This window comes from Parasteatoda tepidariorum, chromosome 7, assembly GCF_043381705.1.
Source record: "Parasteatoda tepidariorum isolate YZ-2023 chromosome 7, CAS_Ptep_4.0, whole genome shotgun sequence".
Taxonomy (NCBI): Eukaryota; Metazoa; Arthropoda; class Arachnida; order Araneae; family Theridiidae; genus Parasteatoda; species Parasteatoda tepidariorum.
The window spans coordinates 29678659-29696498 of record NC_092210.1 but is presented as its reverse complement, the minus strand read 5'-3'; the positions used below and the strand labels follow the sequence as shown (position 1 = coordinate 29696498).

General features: G+C 27.6%; 1 protein-coding gene across 1 annotated transcript in view; it reads right to left on the bottom strand.

Annotated features, from left to right (window-relative positions):
• Positions 1-16614, bottom strand: part of LOC107446818 (glutamate receptor ionotropic, kainate 2-like) — a 104498-nt gene extending 87884 nt beyond the window's left edge. The window contains exon 1 of the mRNA XM_071183227.1: positions 16471-16614. Coding sequence (XP_071039328.1) covers positions 16471-16585 — 115 coding nt within the window. The 5' untranslated portion in view covers positions 16586-16614. The remainder of the gene's footprint in view (positions 1-16470) is intronic.
• Between the last annotated feature and the right edge of the window lie 1226 nt (positions 16615-17840).

Genomic DNA, 17840 nt, shown 5'->3' with positions numbered 1-17840 from the left:
TTCTTATAAATTGGGCAAAAAGTTGTCGTATTAAATAAAGTAGGGGAAAGAGATAAAATGACTAAAAACTAAATTCTACTACAACTTCATCTTTTGTTATTGCAACAAATTAAGAAAAAAACAAAGTAAACCATCTAAAAGTATTAAATCCACATATTTTCAGAGAAGTCATTTGTCCAAGTATAAGTTTCAAGAGTCATTAAGTCACTATAAAACGAACAAAAGTTTTATTATTTAAATTTAAGCACTGTGAGTAATGATTTCTGTGAAATGTTCAAAGTAAGAGATGCTTTCGAAATGAATTAGAAATCATTTTTGAAATGGGGATCATTCAAGAGTGATAGGAAACATAAAATGTTAACTGCTTTGCACCATTTTAAATAAGAATACCATTAGAAGAATGAATTGCGCTATTAACGAGGCAATTACCTTAGGAGATAATTATGAATACAGCGCTTCTGGAAATCGGTAAAATTGCAAAACACTCAGCCTGACTGTCATATTCCATTAATCAGGGCAAGGGTAAGAATTATTGATGGAACATTTTGGAAAATTCTCGTCTGAAAGCTGGTTTAGTAATTAATTGACGTAGCTGCTCGAAAAGAGTATTATAGTGCACATTAAATGAGGTTCAGAATAAAAAAAAATTTGTACAGAATAAAAAAAAGAACAGAGATAACCATGCATATGTCAAGAAATAATATTATACAAAAGTAAGACCTTTCTATAGCATTCTTTTTAACACTGTTAAGAAAATTGCAAAAAATTGTTTCTTACCGATTTTACAGAATTTACCGGCAGCTGGGTGAGTTGTGCAAAACCGTCAAACGTTTGGCTCAAATACGTAACACCAATGGTTTTATACCATACAGGAAAAAAAATTCTTAAAAATTACTTACGAAAACCTAAATTTAGACTGTTTTTTACCGTAACAAAACAAGTTTTTATATCAAAAATAACGTGTCGTAACATTCTTTTATCTAATGGGAACAAGCTTTTTAACGTGAAAGTTACGAAGTATGTCACACAATTTATATCGTCCTGCCATTGCAGGGATTCTAGTCGGGGTCATTTCACTGAAAGGCGCGCATTCTGTCACTACATAGAAGTATACATCTGAAGTATTTTATTATGATGAAATAGTGATTATGAGAATTTTGCTTCAATATTACATCAATTTGACAATAAAATTAAAACTTAGTTTTATTTATGCAATGTTCAAATGAATCAATTTCTAAAAATTGCAGCAAGTTTGAAAATAATCTCTATATGATTGTAAAAAAATGAAGTTATATTACGGAACTCAAAACTAACTGCGTAACAAAAGCTAGAATTTCAGCATTTTTAGCCCTTTTGTGATTAAGTTGAAATACGGAGAAAAACCCGTTGATAACAAAACTTCTTTAAATCTTAAAATATACTAGAAAATTCTGAAACATACTTGTCGTTCTTACAGTGTATAAAATCTATAATAAAGGTTAATAATAACACCATAAAATGAATGTAACTAAGACTAATTTACATTATTTTTTTTCAAAAAATTTAACTTGGATTGCATGAAAGTACATAGTACCAAACACTTGCCTCTGTAGAACCATTTAAATTCTCCTCAGTTCAACGGCAAATATAAGAAAATGGAGGGAAATTTGCTGTTGTAAATTGCTGTTTTGACCTTAAACATACACGTAAAAACATTTTTGGTAAAACTACCTTAGAATACGGTAAAAACATTCTTAGTTATTCTGGCTAATAGAACCATATTCTGGCTAATAGAACCAAAATATACGGTATTTAAACTATTAAGCTTTTCTGTTCATATGGTAAGGGCTAAGTGGAAATTCTGGTTTTCAAAATTAAAATTCTTATTACCTCACATTTGGAAAAAAATACAATAAAAATTTTCTTGAAATAGAATAATATAATTGATTAAAAAATGCTGCAAATTATTCAAATTTCCCCTAAACCGTATTTGAACCATATCATAATTTTGAACTTGTCGAACTTATTTGAACTCGTTGATATTGAATATAACGAACGATAAACAAATTTCTGACATCAAAACATGTAAATGCGTAGGCAGAAACAACAAAGCAAAAACAAATTAAAAATGACAACATGTAAATAATAAAAAATACTTTAAGGCTTACAATATAAAAAGAAGAACTTTTCAAATTTAAAACAAAGCGAAGTGAATATTACACTTTTTTTTATCAATTCCTTGACTGTCAGTAAAATATTTCTTTGTACTATTCAGACAAATAATTTCTTTTTGAAAAAAACCCAAATAGTTTCTTAAAGTATCTTAGAGTAATCGTAACCTTTAGAATACAAATAAAAATGCATCTAACATAGATATTTTTTAGGTATTTGTCAGAAATTAAAAAAATACAACTTCCAACAGGGTTTTTTAAATGTAAAACGAACTTGAAGTTTGAGAGAACCGATTCATCTCCTAATATTTTGCACATTAAAAATGTTTTAAATGAGGACGAGATGCAGAGTACTTTCTTTTCAAAAGTGTAAAAAGAAACTCTTTTAACAAAAAAAAAGAAAAAAGAAAAAAAACTCGGAAAGTTTTCTTCAAAATTAAAGATAAAGGAAGAGATAAGAGGAAGAAGCTTTAGGGAAAACATTATTTTAAATAAAACGCTTTGACCACGAAGACTAATGGTTTTGTGAAAGAAGAGAAACATCTTAAAAAATCTCTTGAAGAAATCCCCGGGCATCCTTCAGAGATATGAAAAAAGTGCCTTTTGTTACAACTTTCTTTCAAATGAAGAGTGCCATTGTGATAGCCGTTGTGTCATAACGGATATATTAAATTTTATTTTATTACGGAACAGGAGAAAATTCTATTCAATATCTTCATTTTTCCCCCATCTAAAATCAAAAGAATGTTACAAAAACTTACATAAATGAGTAAATTTGAGGTTAAAAATATGGTAATTTTGCATATTTGTAGCAATGAAGAGAAAAAGTGAAAATCTTCTTTAAGGTTTTACATTATACTTACTTAAGTATTAGGTGTCGAAACGGATATAATAAAAAATTTTCTTATACAGCAGAAAAATAATCAATTGAAAATCAGAAGATGTTTCAAATACTTACATAAATGAGTAAATGGGAGGTTAAAAATGTACTGAAAATGACGAACAAAGGAAGAGAAATCTTCACTCAAGTATTATGTTATATTAATTTAAGTACTTTAGTTTCTAAATTTTAAAACGTAATTAAGATAATTTGACTATAAATTTGAATGTGACATAGTTCGATCACAAAATATGCTTGCTGTAAATAAAGTAAACAAGTTATTTAAATTTTACTTAAAAACTATGCAAAGAAATTGAATATTTTTCATCATGCACGATTTTAGTTTTGAAAAATATTGGGGATTAAGAAAAAAGTCTCCAAATGATACGCATCTTAACTTTCAGTTTAAATAATCTAATAAATAGTTTAATTTTATGTAAAAACTAGCAACATGATTTGAATGCAAGAAAATTATACCGTAATTAATTAGAATATACCTGAGTAATACAAATGAGGCTTCCCACTATTATTTATGATAAGAACACAGATTTTGAATTAGTTTAATATTTAATTTACATGTTCCGTGTTTATATATATATATATATACAGATACACAGCTAAAAATAAACTGCAGAAAATCTACAGAAAAAATACAGTTTGAAGACTGTGGTGATTTGGCCCATTCCGCTACAGAATTTTTGAAGTCGAAACACTGTAAAATTACTGCAGTTTGTAAACTGCAGTAATTTTGTAGTAGTACCAACTTCGAAATTTTTACTGTTAATATACAAAATGTCTGTAATTAGTGGTGTCATCTATCGTAAGCGTTAGAAAATAATATAGTTTTTGTTAAAAAAAAATCCTTTTGAAAAAAAGTTTTTGACAGAATTTTTTCCTTATCTTAATCTATTCTCACCTTAATTACCTAATTAGGAAATATAATACTCGGGAAAGTTATCGTTGTGAATATGTCGCCACCTGGAATCCTGAGATTCGATCTCGCTTCTTAGCCCTCTCAGCTATAGCGCTGTGTCAAGCAGACTGCAGAGAACCAAATAGTTTCATGAGATAGGTCTTGTTGACAAGTATAAAGTTTTTGTTTGTTAAATCAAATAAGGTGAACACATAGTTAATAAATTTTCTCAGAGTTACGAGTTTGAATGCATAATTTTATGATTATCCAATTGCTTGATTGTATACGGTAAAATAACAATTAAATGAATTAGTACTTAAAAGTGTTTTTCATGAAAAATTCCTAACAATGTAGATTTGAGTTTTTTTCCCCTAAGTTATGTTATTTTTCTTCTACGTTTAATTTTTAAAATCAAGGAGATCTAAACGAATTTTTAAAGGAAGCAATTTTATAAATATTATGCTCATTTAGGTTCAATTGAAAATACAATGAGTTATTTTTTTTAACAAAATTATTTGTTTCATTTATAAAGCTTTATTTTCAAGCAATGAAAAAAGGTATATTGTTTTAAATTGCCTAAATTTACTTAAGACAAATTTCTAAAACGGAGTGAAATTAATAAATTTTTGAAGGAGAGGTTTGAAGCTAAAAAATCTGGATTAAATATCCCTTTCAAATTCAATTCTGCAAACTCTTTTGATATAAATTTGTTTAAATTTTGATTAGAGGAAATAAGTATAATATTTGTTCTGCAATAATCCAAGCGTAGTATGAATTCGAATAATAAATTTACCTAAATGACATTAACTACTTGCTTTTACTTTAATATTGTTTTTACCATAAACTTTGTGCAAGCATAATTTTCTTAGGTCGAAAATAAATAAATAATAAAAATAAAATTCGTAATGAAATTACTTAAATGCAGAAATATTTAAATACCTAATTTTAGGCATATTTTAAACCAATTAAATTGAGTCAAATTTTTACTTAAAAGTTTTTGACGCTTCTGAATCATAAATAATTACAACTAAATCAAGTATGTATTTTATGAATTTTAACTTTTATAAATATAGATAGTGTTATTTCCATTATCAATATATATGTTTAGAATTTTTACCTAATTATAAGAAATTAATATATAATAAAAAAAAGACATAAACATTATAAAAAGTTGATCTACCAACCAGGAAAGCAAGATATAAGACATCAAACTCTTTCAATTTTACAACAATATAAAGTAACTGCAGTTTTTCTGCAGATTCATCAGAAAATATACTTCTGAAACAATGACTGTATAATTACTTCAAATTTACAGCAGAATAACCACGCATTTAAAGTTTCAGTTTTTTCTAAATTCATGATTATAAAGTGACCTCACTTAAAATGCAGTAATTTTGTAGACAGTAGCTAAAAGTATTTTCGAAATAAATTGCTGAAAAATTACTTCGCATAAGCTGAGAAGTAAATGCAGTGTTTTTACAGTTAGGATAGCACTACAGAAAATCTGCAGTTAACTCTAGAAAAACTACAAAATTATTTTTCTGTAGAAAAACTGCAGTTTATTTTTAGCTGGGTGTATATATATATATATATATATATATACAAAGAAAATAAATAAAACAAATGAAAAAAAAATTGCATATAGCATGAAAAAGTACATAAATGAACAGACTTTAGTTTTACACAGCAGCGAGAGAGAGAAACCAGATCGACGAGACAATTAACGAAGATACAATTAAGATGGTATTGGATCAGGATAAACAAATTAAATTAGATTTTCTTACATCGAGAAATGAAACAATACTACATAGACAATTAGCAAAATAATTAGAAGTTATTAAAATCTGGAAAGATTCCCCAAGATCAAATTGGGGAGATGAAGAAAAATTTTAGCAGAAGAAAACTCGAACCCATGAGTAAAATTTCAACTATAAAGGGTGATAGATTATTTAATATCCTGGTTTTGGACTTATCTTTTATGTTCTTTCAGTCAAAATTTAAGGATAAGTTTTCTTTCCCAATATATGCAAGACCATACTGATGAGAAATTTGATGAGTAACCCAGCTATTAATGTCACCACTAGGATATTTAAGGATATAATATAATAGTATGGAAAACGATTCTATACTAAATTTTATATAAAATTTCTGCGATTTGTTGACTGGTATCTGGATAAGATAATAAGCTAAAATAATACAATTTTCAAAATTCGGATCAGAGAATTTTTTGGATTGCGTGATTACTTTTACTTTCGGAATCATTTGGTGTTTAGACATTGAAGCAGGCTTTTGTTTATCTAAAGCGGAATGATATTATATTTATTTTTGTGTTTTAGTTGTGCTTTATTAACGTTGCTGTTTTCTTGAGTCCGCTTAACACGAAATATGCCCTACCTCAAGCAAAAAAATGGTTGCGATTTTATCATTTTTCCTGTAATAAATGATTTTTGAGATGGAAAATCAGTTTTATTTCGAGCTACTGAACTCTTTTGCTATTTCTACTCTAAGGAAAAGTATAATCAAAACTACCAGAATATATGGTAAAATTTCCAGTCTTTCTAGCTCTAGGGGAGCAACAAAATGTTCGGTATTTATTTTAGTCGAAGTGCTTTGGTTATAATTTTGGTAATATTAACAATAAAATTTGTTTCTTTCTATGTAATAAAATTTTTTTTTTCGTATATATATCTCCAACGCATATATTCAAAATATAGATCCAACAACCTTGCATTTTTTACTAAATGCGAGGTTGTTGGAGCTATAATTTTGAAAGTCAGAATTTTCAGTTAACCGCTACCTTATGAACGGAAAAATTGCCAAATGAATTGCTTAAATACCGAATATTTAGGTTTTCGTGACCAAGATATACATTTTTTCTTACCAGAAATGCCATTACTATACATTGCAGTAATTGTTACAGATTTTATTTTTCTGCGTAAAGTTGACTCAATTGTCACGTACCCAATAAAATTTTTAAGAAATATCCATTTTAAAATTAAAAAAATAAGGATAATGCATGTTTCGAGAAAGAAAAGCAATTAGGTGTATTTCATTAACAAAAAGTAATTTTATTTATACGTTTATAGAGAAGAAACGTATCTATAATCTGTTTTAAAAAAAGCAAAAATCAATACTGGATCTTCTTTTATTGCGTGTTGCATCGCAATTGTTAATTGGCTTTTGTATATCACGGTAATACTACATAAGCATAATATGTACATTCTTTTTCTTTTATTATAAAGTTTGTGGGTTTTAAATTTTTTTCCGTTTAATGATTTAGTCACTGCTTATGAGATTAATAAGGCTTTCTAAGTAAAAATTCTATCAAAACTGCTATCTGTATGTGTGGCCATTTTAGCATACTTACTTCAAAATTAAGAAAAATAGTAAGAAATTTCAAATAATACGTTAGTTTAAAAAATTTCAAAAATGCATTCTGTAACTCCTGAATCGAGAGTTGCATCACTATAGCATATGACGCAATGAATAGTTTTAGTACATAACCCATTTTAATCAAAGTGTTTTTTTCCTTTATTACAAACATGGAGGCCTGTAAAATTTCTACAGTTAAATGGTTGCACCGAAATATGGTGGGTTTAGATTAATACAACAATCCAACCAAATTAGCATCGTAATTGTTGACTACATATGTGAGCTTCTTTAAGCATACATTGTATGATATAAAAGCGCAAAAAAACCAAAATAATACATATTCTTTCAAAAAAAGAGTCAAAATCATATTCTGAACCTCCTTTAATTTTGCATATTGCATCTCAATATAATATTGTTCAATATAATAATGTCATATAACCCTTTTTATATAACTTTTTCTTTAATAGTTATCGATTTGAGATGGTTCTTAATTAAAAGATTAAATTCTTGTAGTTGAGTTTAATTAATCATTCTCTTCATTGTTTACATACTTCAGCTTCTTTGTATACATATTGTTTAATACAACAACACTAATTAAAAACAATAAATGCATTTTTTCAACTCCAAATTCGTATACCGGATCGCCTTAAATTCTGTATAGCATCCTTATATAATATTTTTCAATAGTGATGTTGTGACAATAGTGATATAGTGATGTTATGTGGTAGAAATGTTATATTATAACCTATCTTACACAACCGTTATGCTTGCAATCGTTACATGTAAGTATAAGAAATATTCTGGATTATATTAGAAAAAGTAAATTCCGTGTATACAGCATAAATAATACAATCCAACTAATAAAATACAACTAATCATTTAAAGAAAGAATGACTCTCGAAAACGAATGGATACGAAAACGGAAAGTGTCAAAATTATGTTATAGGAAATATCAATTAGAAAGCATTTTAATTGGTTGTACAATTGAATTCAGAAATAGCAAATATCGAAGAGTTTATATAAAACGAATTAATTTGTTTTTGTTTAGCATGGAAGTAAACTAGTAGAAATTAAAGAGGTGACGGAAAATGCTTTGTACTTACTCAAGATTGGAAATTAAATATTTGAAGAGTTCCCAGAAAAGTTTAAAAAAAAGTCATTTTCGCACAATATTTATTTTTATTTAAAGCGTAGTACGGTGTTTATTATCCATTATTTATCAAATAAACATACTTGTTTAGTTTTCATCCATATTTTCAACAAGTTGTTATCATTTCATTTGCTCGATGTTTACAGAAAGTTGTTTTCAGAAATATATATTGTGTATAGATATATTTTCTTAAGCTGAAAAGAGTATTTCAAAATTGCTGTATATTTTCCCGAGCATGACTTTCTTTTAAAAAAACTTTTTAGTTTATGTCTGTAAGGAGGAAAAGCAAAGCTCAAAAACATCAATCATTTTTTTTTCGTGTAAATTGATTTGTCTCAGAAAGGAATACTTTAAAAAAAAACATAACTGTAGAGTTCAGAAGCAAGAGATAAATATAATTCTACTACTGATTCCATATTTTAGAAGTTTATGGTCATGAAGGTTACAAATATTACAACATATGCACATACGCTCAATTAACCATAAAGCATTTTAAACCAAATGCTTACAATAGTTAAATTCAAAACTATTTAATATTTAACTATTGTAAGCAATATTTTTATCCTGTTTTCTGTATTTGTGTTGCAATCCTATAAATAACAAATTTTTCGAAAATATTTGTTAAGAAAAATTATTGGTTTTAAGGTCAATGTTATAACATATAGTAATAAAATTAAGATTCTTTTGTAGTATTGCGAAGTAAATAATAGGTAAATTATGGGTGAACTATAATGTATCCATTCATGAAATACTTTCAAGAAAATATTGCCACATAATCCAATAAATTCAATATTTATAATGATGTAACGAGTTTCTCCACACGGGATACCATGAACGAGAAATGCATTACTTTACTACCCCCGATGCAGTAATATCGGTCATAGTTTTGAACCTCTGCGTAGTTTAGCTACCCGACCGTAGTGACATCTTTCCCATCCCCCACTGCACAGTTTATTTACAACCTTTATTAATTGATGCTGAAATCCACGAATAATTCCGATAGCTTCCCTGATGGTTAATGTTTATACTGCATTTTCAAACAAAAATAATATTGAATTAAATAAAATGATTTTTATATTTTCTTTAAACCTTAATTTTTTTAATTTGTCATTGAACTTCTCAGATTTTCGGCCACATTTGCTGAATCGTCAGCGTTACATAATACAAATTTTGAAATAACAAAAATATTTGATAATAGGTAATAGATATTCCTTATTATTTTGAAAATTAAGCTTTTCACAATTGTTAAAAAACCAACCGGCATGTATAGGGGTTAGGGAACTGCGCTTGCATCCGAAAGGTTCTGGATTCAAATCCCGGACAAGGCATGGATGTTCTTTCCTTCTCTGTTTTATCTGTCCTTACTGCGGGAGCAACATTGGCCCACCTAATATGATGCACCTGAAAGAGTGGCCAACAAATCTGCCCCTCAGATGCCTGTATGACCCAGGTCATTATCCAGGTGGGCATTGGAAAAAAACAACAATTGTTTTTAGAACGATATAAGTTTAGTTTAGTGAATAATACTGTTAATTTAGTTTGCATTCTATTTCGTTTTTTTTCTATGAAAATAAGTAAATGAAAATATCCGGTCAAACGCTAATGCTCCAAAAATGGAACATCATTAAAACACACTTAAATTGTTTTTAGTTCATTTGTTTCTTGATTTCGTTTTCTTTAGCTATTCTTTAATAATATACCTATCAAATTTCAAGATATTTGAATAATTTCTTTTTTAATTCAGCATTTAAATTATTAATAGAGTATCTCCTTAAAGGTGGAAAAGCACTGCGGCTTATTCAGAAAATTCTGCAATTGATTTTGAAAACTTTCCTCCTTGATGTATTCAAATTTGATATTTCAGTCATTTTTTGCGGTTCCAGGGCAACGAAACTATTAAATTTGATCTAAAAACAATAAATAATCCAATTATCAGCGACCACTATTCGTCTAATTTATGTAATTAATGAATAAATTGTTTGAAATACAACAATACTATTATATTTTTCATTAAATCATATTCTTACTTATACATATTTATACATTTTTAATACGTAATTACCTGTTGAAAAAATACGCGTCGATAAACTTCATTTGCATTCAAACCTGGGAGCAGAATTCACAGTGCCAATCTATGGCACTGTTTTCACAAAATCAAATTGTCTGCAACTTTAACGCAAATCAAGCAGAGATATTATAGTGAAAATTAATCTAGCCCAATTTTAAAATATTAGTATTAATGTATGTACTAAATATAAGAACTTGTAGTTAAATAATGATAACACTTAAAAAATTTGTACGTGATTAGATTTACTTATAGCTATTGTAACAGAATGTCTATGAGTATTCTCTGTGTTTATTATATATAATTATGTCCCAGTTAAATAAATTATGCGGTCAAGATATTTGAGTTTAACACTTAAACTTTGAAAATGATTAAAATATACAAAAAATTAAACTTATTTATGTTTAATAACTTTTATTTCAAACTTTGATTTTTGGCATGTTTGTGTATAGTTGATTATTAACAATTAATTATTTAGGATTTTTTTAACCCGTGCGAATAATAGGCATTATACAAGTACCTTAATAAAATTGATGCCTAAATACAACCAAATAGTTCAAAATAAATAAGGATTTTTACTATAAAAAATGAATTAAAATCCTAAAATATCCGATTTTAATTTGCTATTAATCAATTCTGAAAATAACCATTTATGGATTGGGTTTTACTTACGATATAACAGTATCTGAAGTTATTCAACATGCTTACCGCAAATTCATTAGGATACATTTAGTTACGATCCAACGTAATTCATTAGAATACTAATAGTGACCAATGAGCATAATTATTTTGCACGTCTATAGTGACGAACGAAAGTAATTCATTAACTTACATTTAGCAGCAATCAAACGTAATTTACTAATACGTATATAGTGATAAACCGATGTAAATCCTTAGTTCACATTTAGTGACAATCGAACAAAATATCTTTTCATATATATAGTGAAGACTGAACGTAATTCATTGGCATAGGTATAGCGACGATCGAATGTATTTCAGTAACACAGATATACTGGCGATCGAACGTAATTCATTAGCATATATATAGTGACAATTAAACGTACTTCATTAGCATACATTTAGTTACGATCGAACGTAATTTATTAGCATGCATGTAATGACGATCGAACATAATTCATTAACATGCATATAGTGACGATCGAAAGCAATTCATTAGTTTGCATTTCGTAGCGATCGAACGTTATCCAATAGCATACATATAGTGACAATCGATCGTAATTCATGAGAAAGCATATAGTGACCATGGAGCGTAGTTCTTATGCATACCTATAGTGACGATCGAAAGTAATTCATTAGCTTGCATTTCGTAGCTATTGAACGTAATCCAATAGCATACATACAGTTATGATAAAACGTAATTCTTTAGTATGTATTTAGTGATTATCGAAAAAATTCCTTTACAAATATATAGTGATGACCGAATGTTAGCATAGATATATCGAACGTAATTTGTTACCATACCTACAGTGACGACCGAGCGTAGTTCACTAGCATACTTATAGTGACGATCGAACGCAATTCATAATCATACCTATAGTGACGGTCAAACTTAATTATTTAACATACATTAGCGTTGATAGTATTCGAAATTATAAAACTTTTACTTTGCTGATTTGTTTCTTATAATTTGAATCGAAGAAGGCTAAAAAATAGACGAAGAATGTCATTAAAATAATCAAAATATTAAATATTATCCATATGACCATACTGTTTAGACACCAATAAAGTAATACAGTTCATTTCAATATTCAGAAATACTATCTTTCTCAATAGTCTACTTAAACTCTTTGCGCTTCAAAATCATTAAAGTATTTGATGTAATATATATCTATATTTGTTATAGTTAAATTAACCATAATTTCTCTAGCATATACACTAAAATAGTAAATACATAATATATCTCACAATATTACTCGAAGTAGAAATTAAAACGTAATTCAAGATTTATGGATATTAAATTCAGAGTCTTTCTATCTTAAAATACATTTGGGCACATTGATATTCAAAGCATGGATGGTTCATCAAACTTATGAAAGATTAATTTTGCGGAAACAATTACATTCCATTACGGTTTTGTATAATGGTAATATTTCATGAGGTTCGTTTCAAACAACTATTTATGTTTGAGTAATAATTAATTTTATCCATATTAGATTGTCATAAAAGTATTTAACATCTCATTATAGCACTTTTCCATTTTAGTATTTGAGTAAGTTATCTACGATTGATGATAAAATTAGGAAATAGATAAATTACATCGAACTACAAAATAGAATTATTTTAAACATGATTAACTAGTTCAGCGAAGTTTTTTTTCCACGTCGTAGAAAGTAAAAATAATAAAAAAAATATTTTTTCAGAATTTATACGAAAATCTCCATGGGCTAGCCCGGCAGCAAAATTTCTGACTCATGATCTACAACAAAAGATATTGTGAATCAGCACTGTTTCAGGAGTAAGGTGGGATCAAAATTCGTATCAACCAGTCATTGCTGGGATTCGAAACAGGGTCATCTTATGGGAATCGGAGACCTCTATCCCCTAAGCAACCGTGACTGAAATTGAAATTAAAAAAATTCAATATTAAATATGCACAATGTCATATATTTTCATCAGTAAATTTTGCTTAGTTTTAACAGCCTCGTCAGAAATGCTTTTCTTATAATATTAATAATGTCCATTTGTACCATTCTTGATAGCAGTACATTCTCGCGTCCATCGTTCGAAATTCTACAATTCAGAATTTCATTATGCGAAGGAAGAAAATAACTCTTCATACAAATAATGTAAATAATGGTGACAGTTTGAATTAAACACTTCAGTCAGCTCGTTTGATGTTTATGCATCAGTTGATGAAGTTGTTGGAACTTGTGATATTGTCAGTTCAAGAAAAATATTAAAGAAGATCAAAGTGACACCGACAAAGAATACGAAATGAAACCACTACCAGTGCCAGTATTTTTCTGTTACAAATGAGGAAATTTATTGTTTGCACCTAAGAAAAATATGTTCGAAGAAAAATTTCAAAATATTTTTAATAAATATTTGTGTTAATTCATCTTATTTTGCATTACGAACATAATAATTTCAAATAGATAATTTTTTCAACTTTTATTTTCCAGGTCTCTTTATTTTTTATTACTTTTCATACCTAGGACAATCGCAATGAATGCACCAATGACAAATGAAATATCAAGATTCTAGCGTAACCAATAGTAAGAAACCACTTTTTTTCAGATTTAAATCAAGTGCCAAAATCTCTAAAAGAATCAGTGCCAACAATCAGAAACAACAACGGCTAACATCTGTTACAAAATATTGAAAATTTATTTTTTTTGTATTTTGAAGGAAGTGTGTTCAAATATAAATTTCAAACTATTTTAAATAAATTTGTGTGTTTATCCATTTTTGTTGTGCTTTACGAATATAATAATTTGAAAAGTTCTTTTTATTATTGTATTTTCTAAGTCTGCTCATTCTTTATTAAATTTAATTCATTTTCATTCATTTCATTCCTTTATGATAACCACATTCGTCATTTACCCTTATCGTTTGCAATGAAAGTACACATGAGAAACGGAAGATTGAGGTTCTACTGTAATCGATTGTAAAATACCACATCTTATTACTAACGAAAGTTAATAACTAAACAGCATGTACAGTTCTTCAATTAAATTCAATGTTTTTGAGCCAAAGCAGTGGTTAACAGATTGAATTTTAAATGGAAGTAGCACACATACACGTGACACACATGTTACTTTAAAATACTGAACCGTATCTTAACTGGCGCACTTATCAAAAAAGTTCGTCTTCTTTGATCTAGTACGTTGACCGACTATAAGTATAATTTTTTTCCTGCTCTTTCATTTATAGTAAAAGCACAGAATAGTTTAATTTATATTTAGTTTTTTATTAAGCTAATTCAAGGACTGCATCTTTTTCTGCTTGCACCGTGTTTAAAATTCAAACTGCTGCGTCATGCATTTGCAATTTTGCATGCAGCATCGAAACTTCCAGCGTAAGCGTAAGAGAAATAACCAATTCTGTAAAGTCAGAAATCAAACCAACCTAAAAGCGTTATTCCATGTAACACATTTTTATACAATTAGAACAAAAAATCAGGTAATAATAGAAGGACATGAATAGAATTTTTTTAGAAATGAATGAAGAATATATTGTAGACTTAAAGTCATGCTGTAATATTTATCGAAAAATTTTTTACAGTATAACTACGCGGCTATGAAACGACATTTTTGACTAATTTTTCTTCATTTTTTAACTGTCCGTTTTTAGATCAGCTTTTAATTCAGAGATAAGTTAATAATTTTAAAAATTGAACTTAGTTATACATCTTTAATGAAATATTTTTTCATTACATTATTTTAACTTTAATAGAAAAAGCGCAATACAGATAAAACACATTTACCGTGGTGTATGCAATAATAATAAACCTCATTTTAACAATAAAACATTTATAGATATTTTTTTAAAAACAGTAAAAAAAAATTAAAGTATCAAGGTCTTTAATTCAAGGTTAAAAATATTATAATTTAAATTGTAAAATTCATGTACTCAAAGTAGAAAAAAATATTATAAAACTTGCATAAAAGCTTTTTACGTAATTATATTTACAAAAAGAGTATAGGAACAGTTTTTCATTGCTTATATTGTGACGGTTTACTGAAAATGAATAATATTTAAAATATCATAGCAATCAATTATATTTTTAAGAATTTCATAGAAAATACTAATTATGACAAATTTTCTACATATGGATGAGGGAGCATTAAAAAATATTGTGCAATGTAGATACAAGAGGATAATGAGAATATTACTTAGTACATATATATATATTACAGAAATTTAATTTTTATCTTAATTAATTTAGTTTATAGTACCACAGTTGTTTTTCTGAATGGGCAATTCATAAGGAATTTTAAAACTAAATTTTAGTTAGGAAATTATAAAATGTCTCAAAAATGTTATGCTTACAGAATATTTATTGAAAATACGTGTCTTATTTGAAGGTTCAAGCTATCATCTTTTTCTTTAAAAAAATTTGAAGGTGTAATGTTTTAAAAAGGTCCATCTCTGCTTATTTTAGTTTCTTATAAATTTCCTTTAACTAAAAAGAGACATGTCTGCAAATAAGTATTGGTTACGAAGCGTTTTGTACAAATCAAAAGTTATTGATGCTTTTATAGCATGAAAAATCATAGAAAATTATAGCGAAGTTGTCGGTTATGAAAAATTAATAGTTGCTTTGAAAAAAAAACTATTAATGAATAAAAAATCGTTTCATTTTCATAAAATATAGAGAAAGAAATTTTAACTTTAGATGGCCGATTTAGGTACCTTTAAATACTAGTTGCAAAAAAGAAAAGAAAATTAAATGTTAATTGACTTGCCAAATGTGTTGACAACTGATTAATTTTCCTAAAACCATGGAAAAAGTAAAATCCAAATTTTTGTATATTAATTGAAAAGAAACTTTTGTAAAAAAAATATTGTTTGCTTTAAAATAATGCAAGTTTTTGTACCGTTTAAGCCATTTTTTCTCTTCAATAAATTAAAGTAATGAGTCATAGGGTTTTATAATGTTGCAGCTTTAATAAAATATTCCAATTCCTTATTTTTTTTTTTAAAAAAAACAAAAACAAATGTACATAATAAATATCTCAGATAAATATTAAATCAAATTTAGTTATTCAAGATACATAGTAAATTTATTTTATCAAATACCAAATAAAAATATTTGTACCATAAAAGTGAAAAAATGAATTTTTAAAATATACCCATTTTAAGGTAAAACAGACAAACCACTTAAACTTGGTGTAGATCTAATCGGAGCAACAGGTATTTGAACTTTCTCCGACAAAATAGAAATATTTCTTCGAAGGAGAGAAAACAAGTACTCACCGATGCGAATATTATCCGGTCTAGGCGAAACGGCAATGAGAGAAGAGAAGAGTAGCAAGATGATCCGAATGAATCCAGCGTCCATGGCCGGAATTCCGAACCGGCGTCGGTACATTGACAGCGGGACGAACAATCCCCAGTCTGCTGAAACACCACTCAAAAAAGAACTTCGGTATAGTTCGGTAGAGGGCGCTCTGCACACAGCCCCTTTTAGTCAGTTTTCTTAGTGGGCGTTAGCAATTTTCCTCGCATCCGAGCCCTTGTTAGATCTTGATTGATAATAAATATCAGGTAAAGGAAGGGATGTCAAATCTAATGTCATTTTTTTTGTCAGAGCACATAACAATGCAGCATTAAAACGTGAATATAAAATTTTTAGTTTGGAAGTTTTTCTGCGAAAATCAAGGACATTAGAAATAAAATTTTATTTTAAATTCAAGCAAAAAATAAATTATATGATTCGGAGAGAATAGTTGCCACCTTATTTTTTTGACTTGCGTTTTTAAAAATATAGTTTTGGTGGAAGTAATACTATTTATTATTTAAACAAAGAGAATGATCATAATTATCAACTCTATAAGCGATTAAAAAATATTTCTGGTTGAAACATGTGGATTAAATATGACTTTGTATGCTTTCTATTAAAAATTTTATAACGTTATTATTTTAAATCCTGGACTAGAATTTTTGACTGAACGTCAATTTCTCCATATAATAATAGTAATTATATTAATGATAGTAATAATATTACGAATGGTAATAATCATGCATAATTATTGAGTCGTTATCAATTAATGCTACTCAATTTTGCACAGAAATGAAAAGCACGTACAGTAACAAATAAAGATAGCACAATGGTTTCTTTACCAATTTCATAACTTTTTCACTTTCTTCACCATATTTATATTAAGTAAAATACTTTTTTTAAGTGGAATTCATCAAAAAAGAGATAAACTTTACTCAATACAGTTTGGCAAGAAAAATTATATCATTGATTGAGGTAAATTTATGACATTTAATATTTAATAAAGAAACAAAATGATCCTTTAATATTAGCGGGACCGGAAAGTAATGTCGCTTCGGCGCATGAAAACAATTATTTCGATCCATTTCGATTAATTTTCGATCCGGTATTAAGGTTTTTTTGCTAACGTGGGTAAATACATTATTGATTAAAAATAAAATCTTGTAAGCAAAAATCAAATACAGCGAAACGACTTTTCTTTCCGTTACCCCTAATATACAACTTAATATTTTCGTTTTACTTTAGTTATACATAATATTTAATAGTTATACATTATTTATCGTTATAGATACTTAGCATGTTAACTTCATAGTTTCATAAGTGAAAATTTAAACAAAATAAGCAA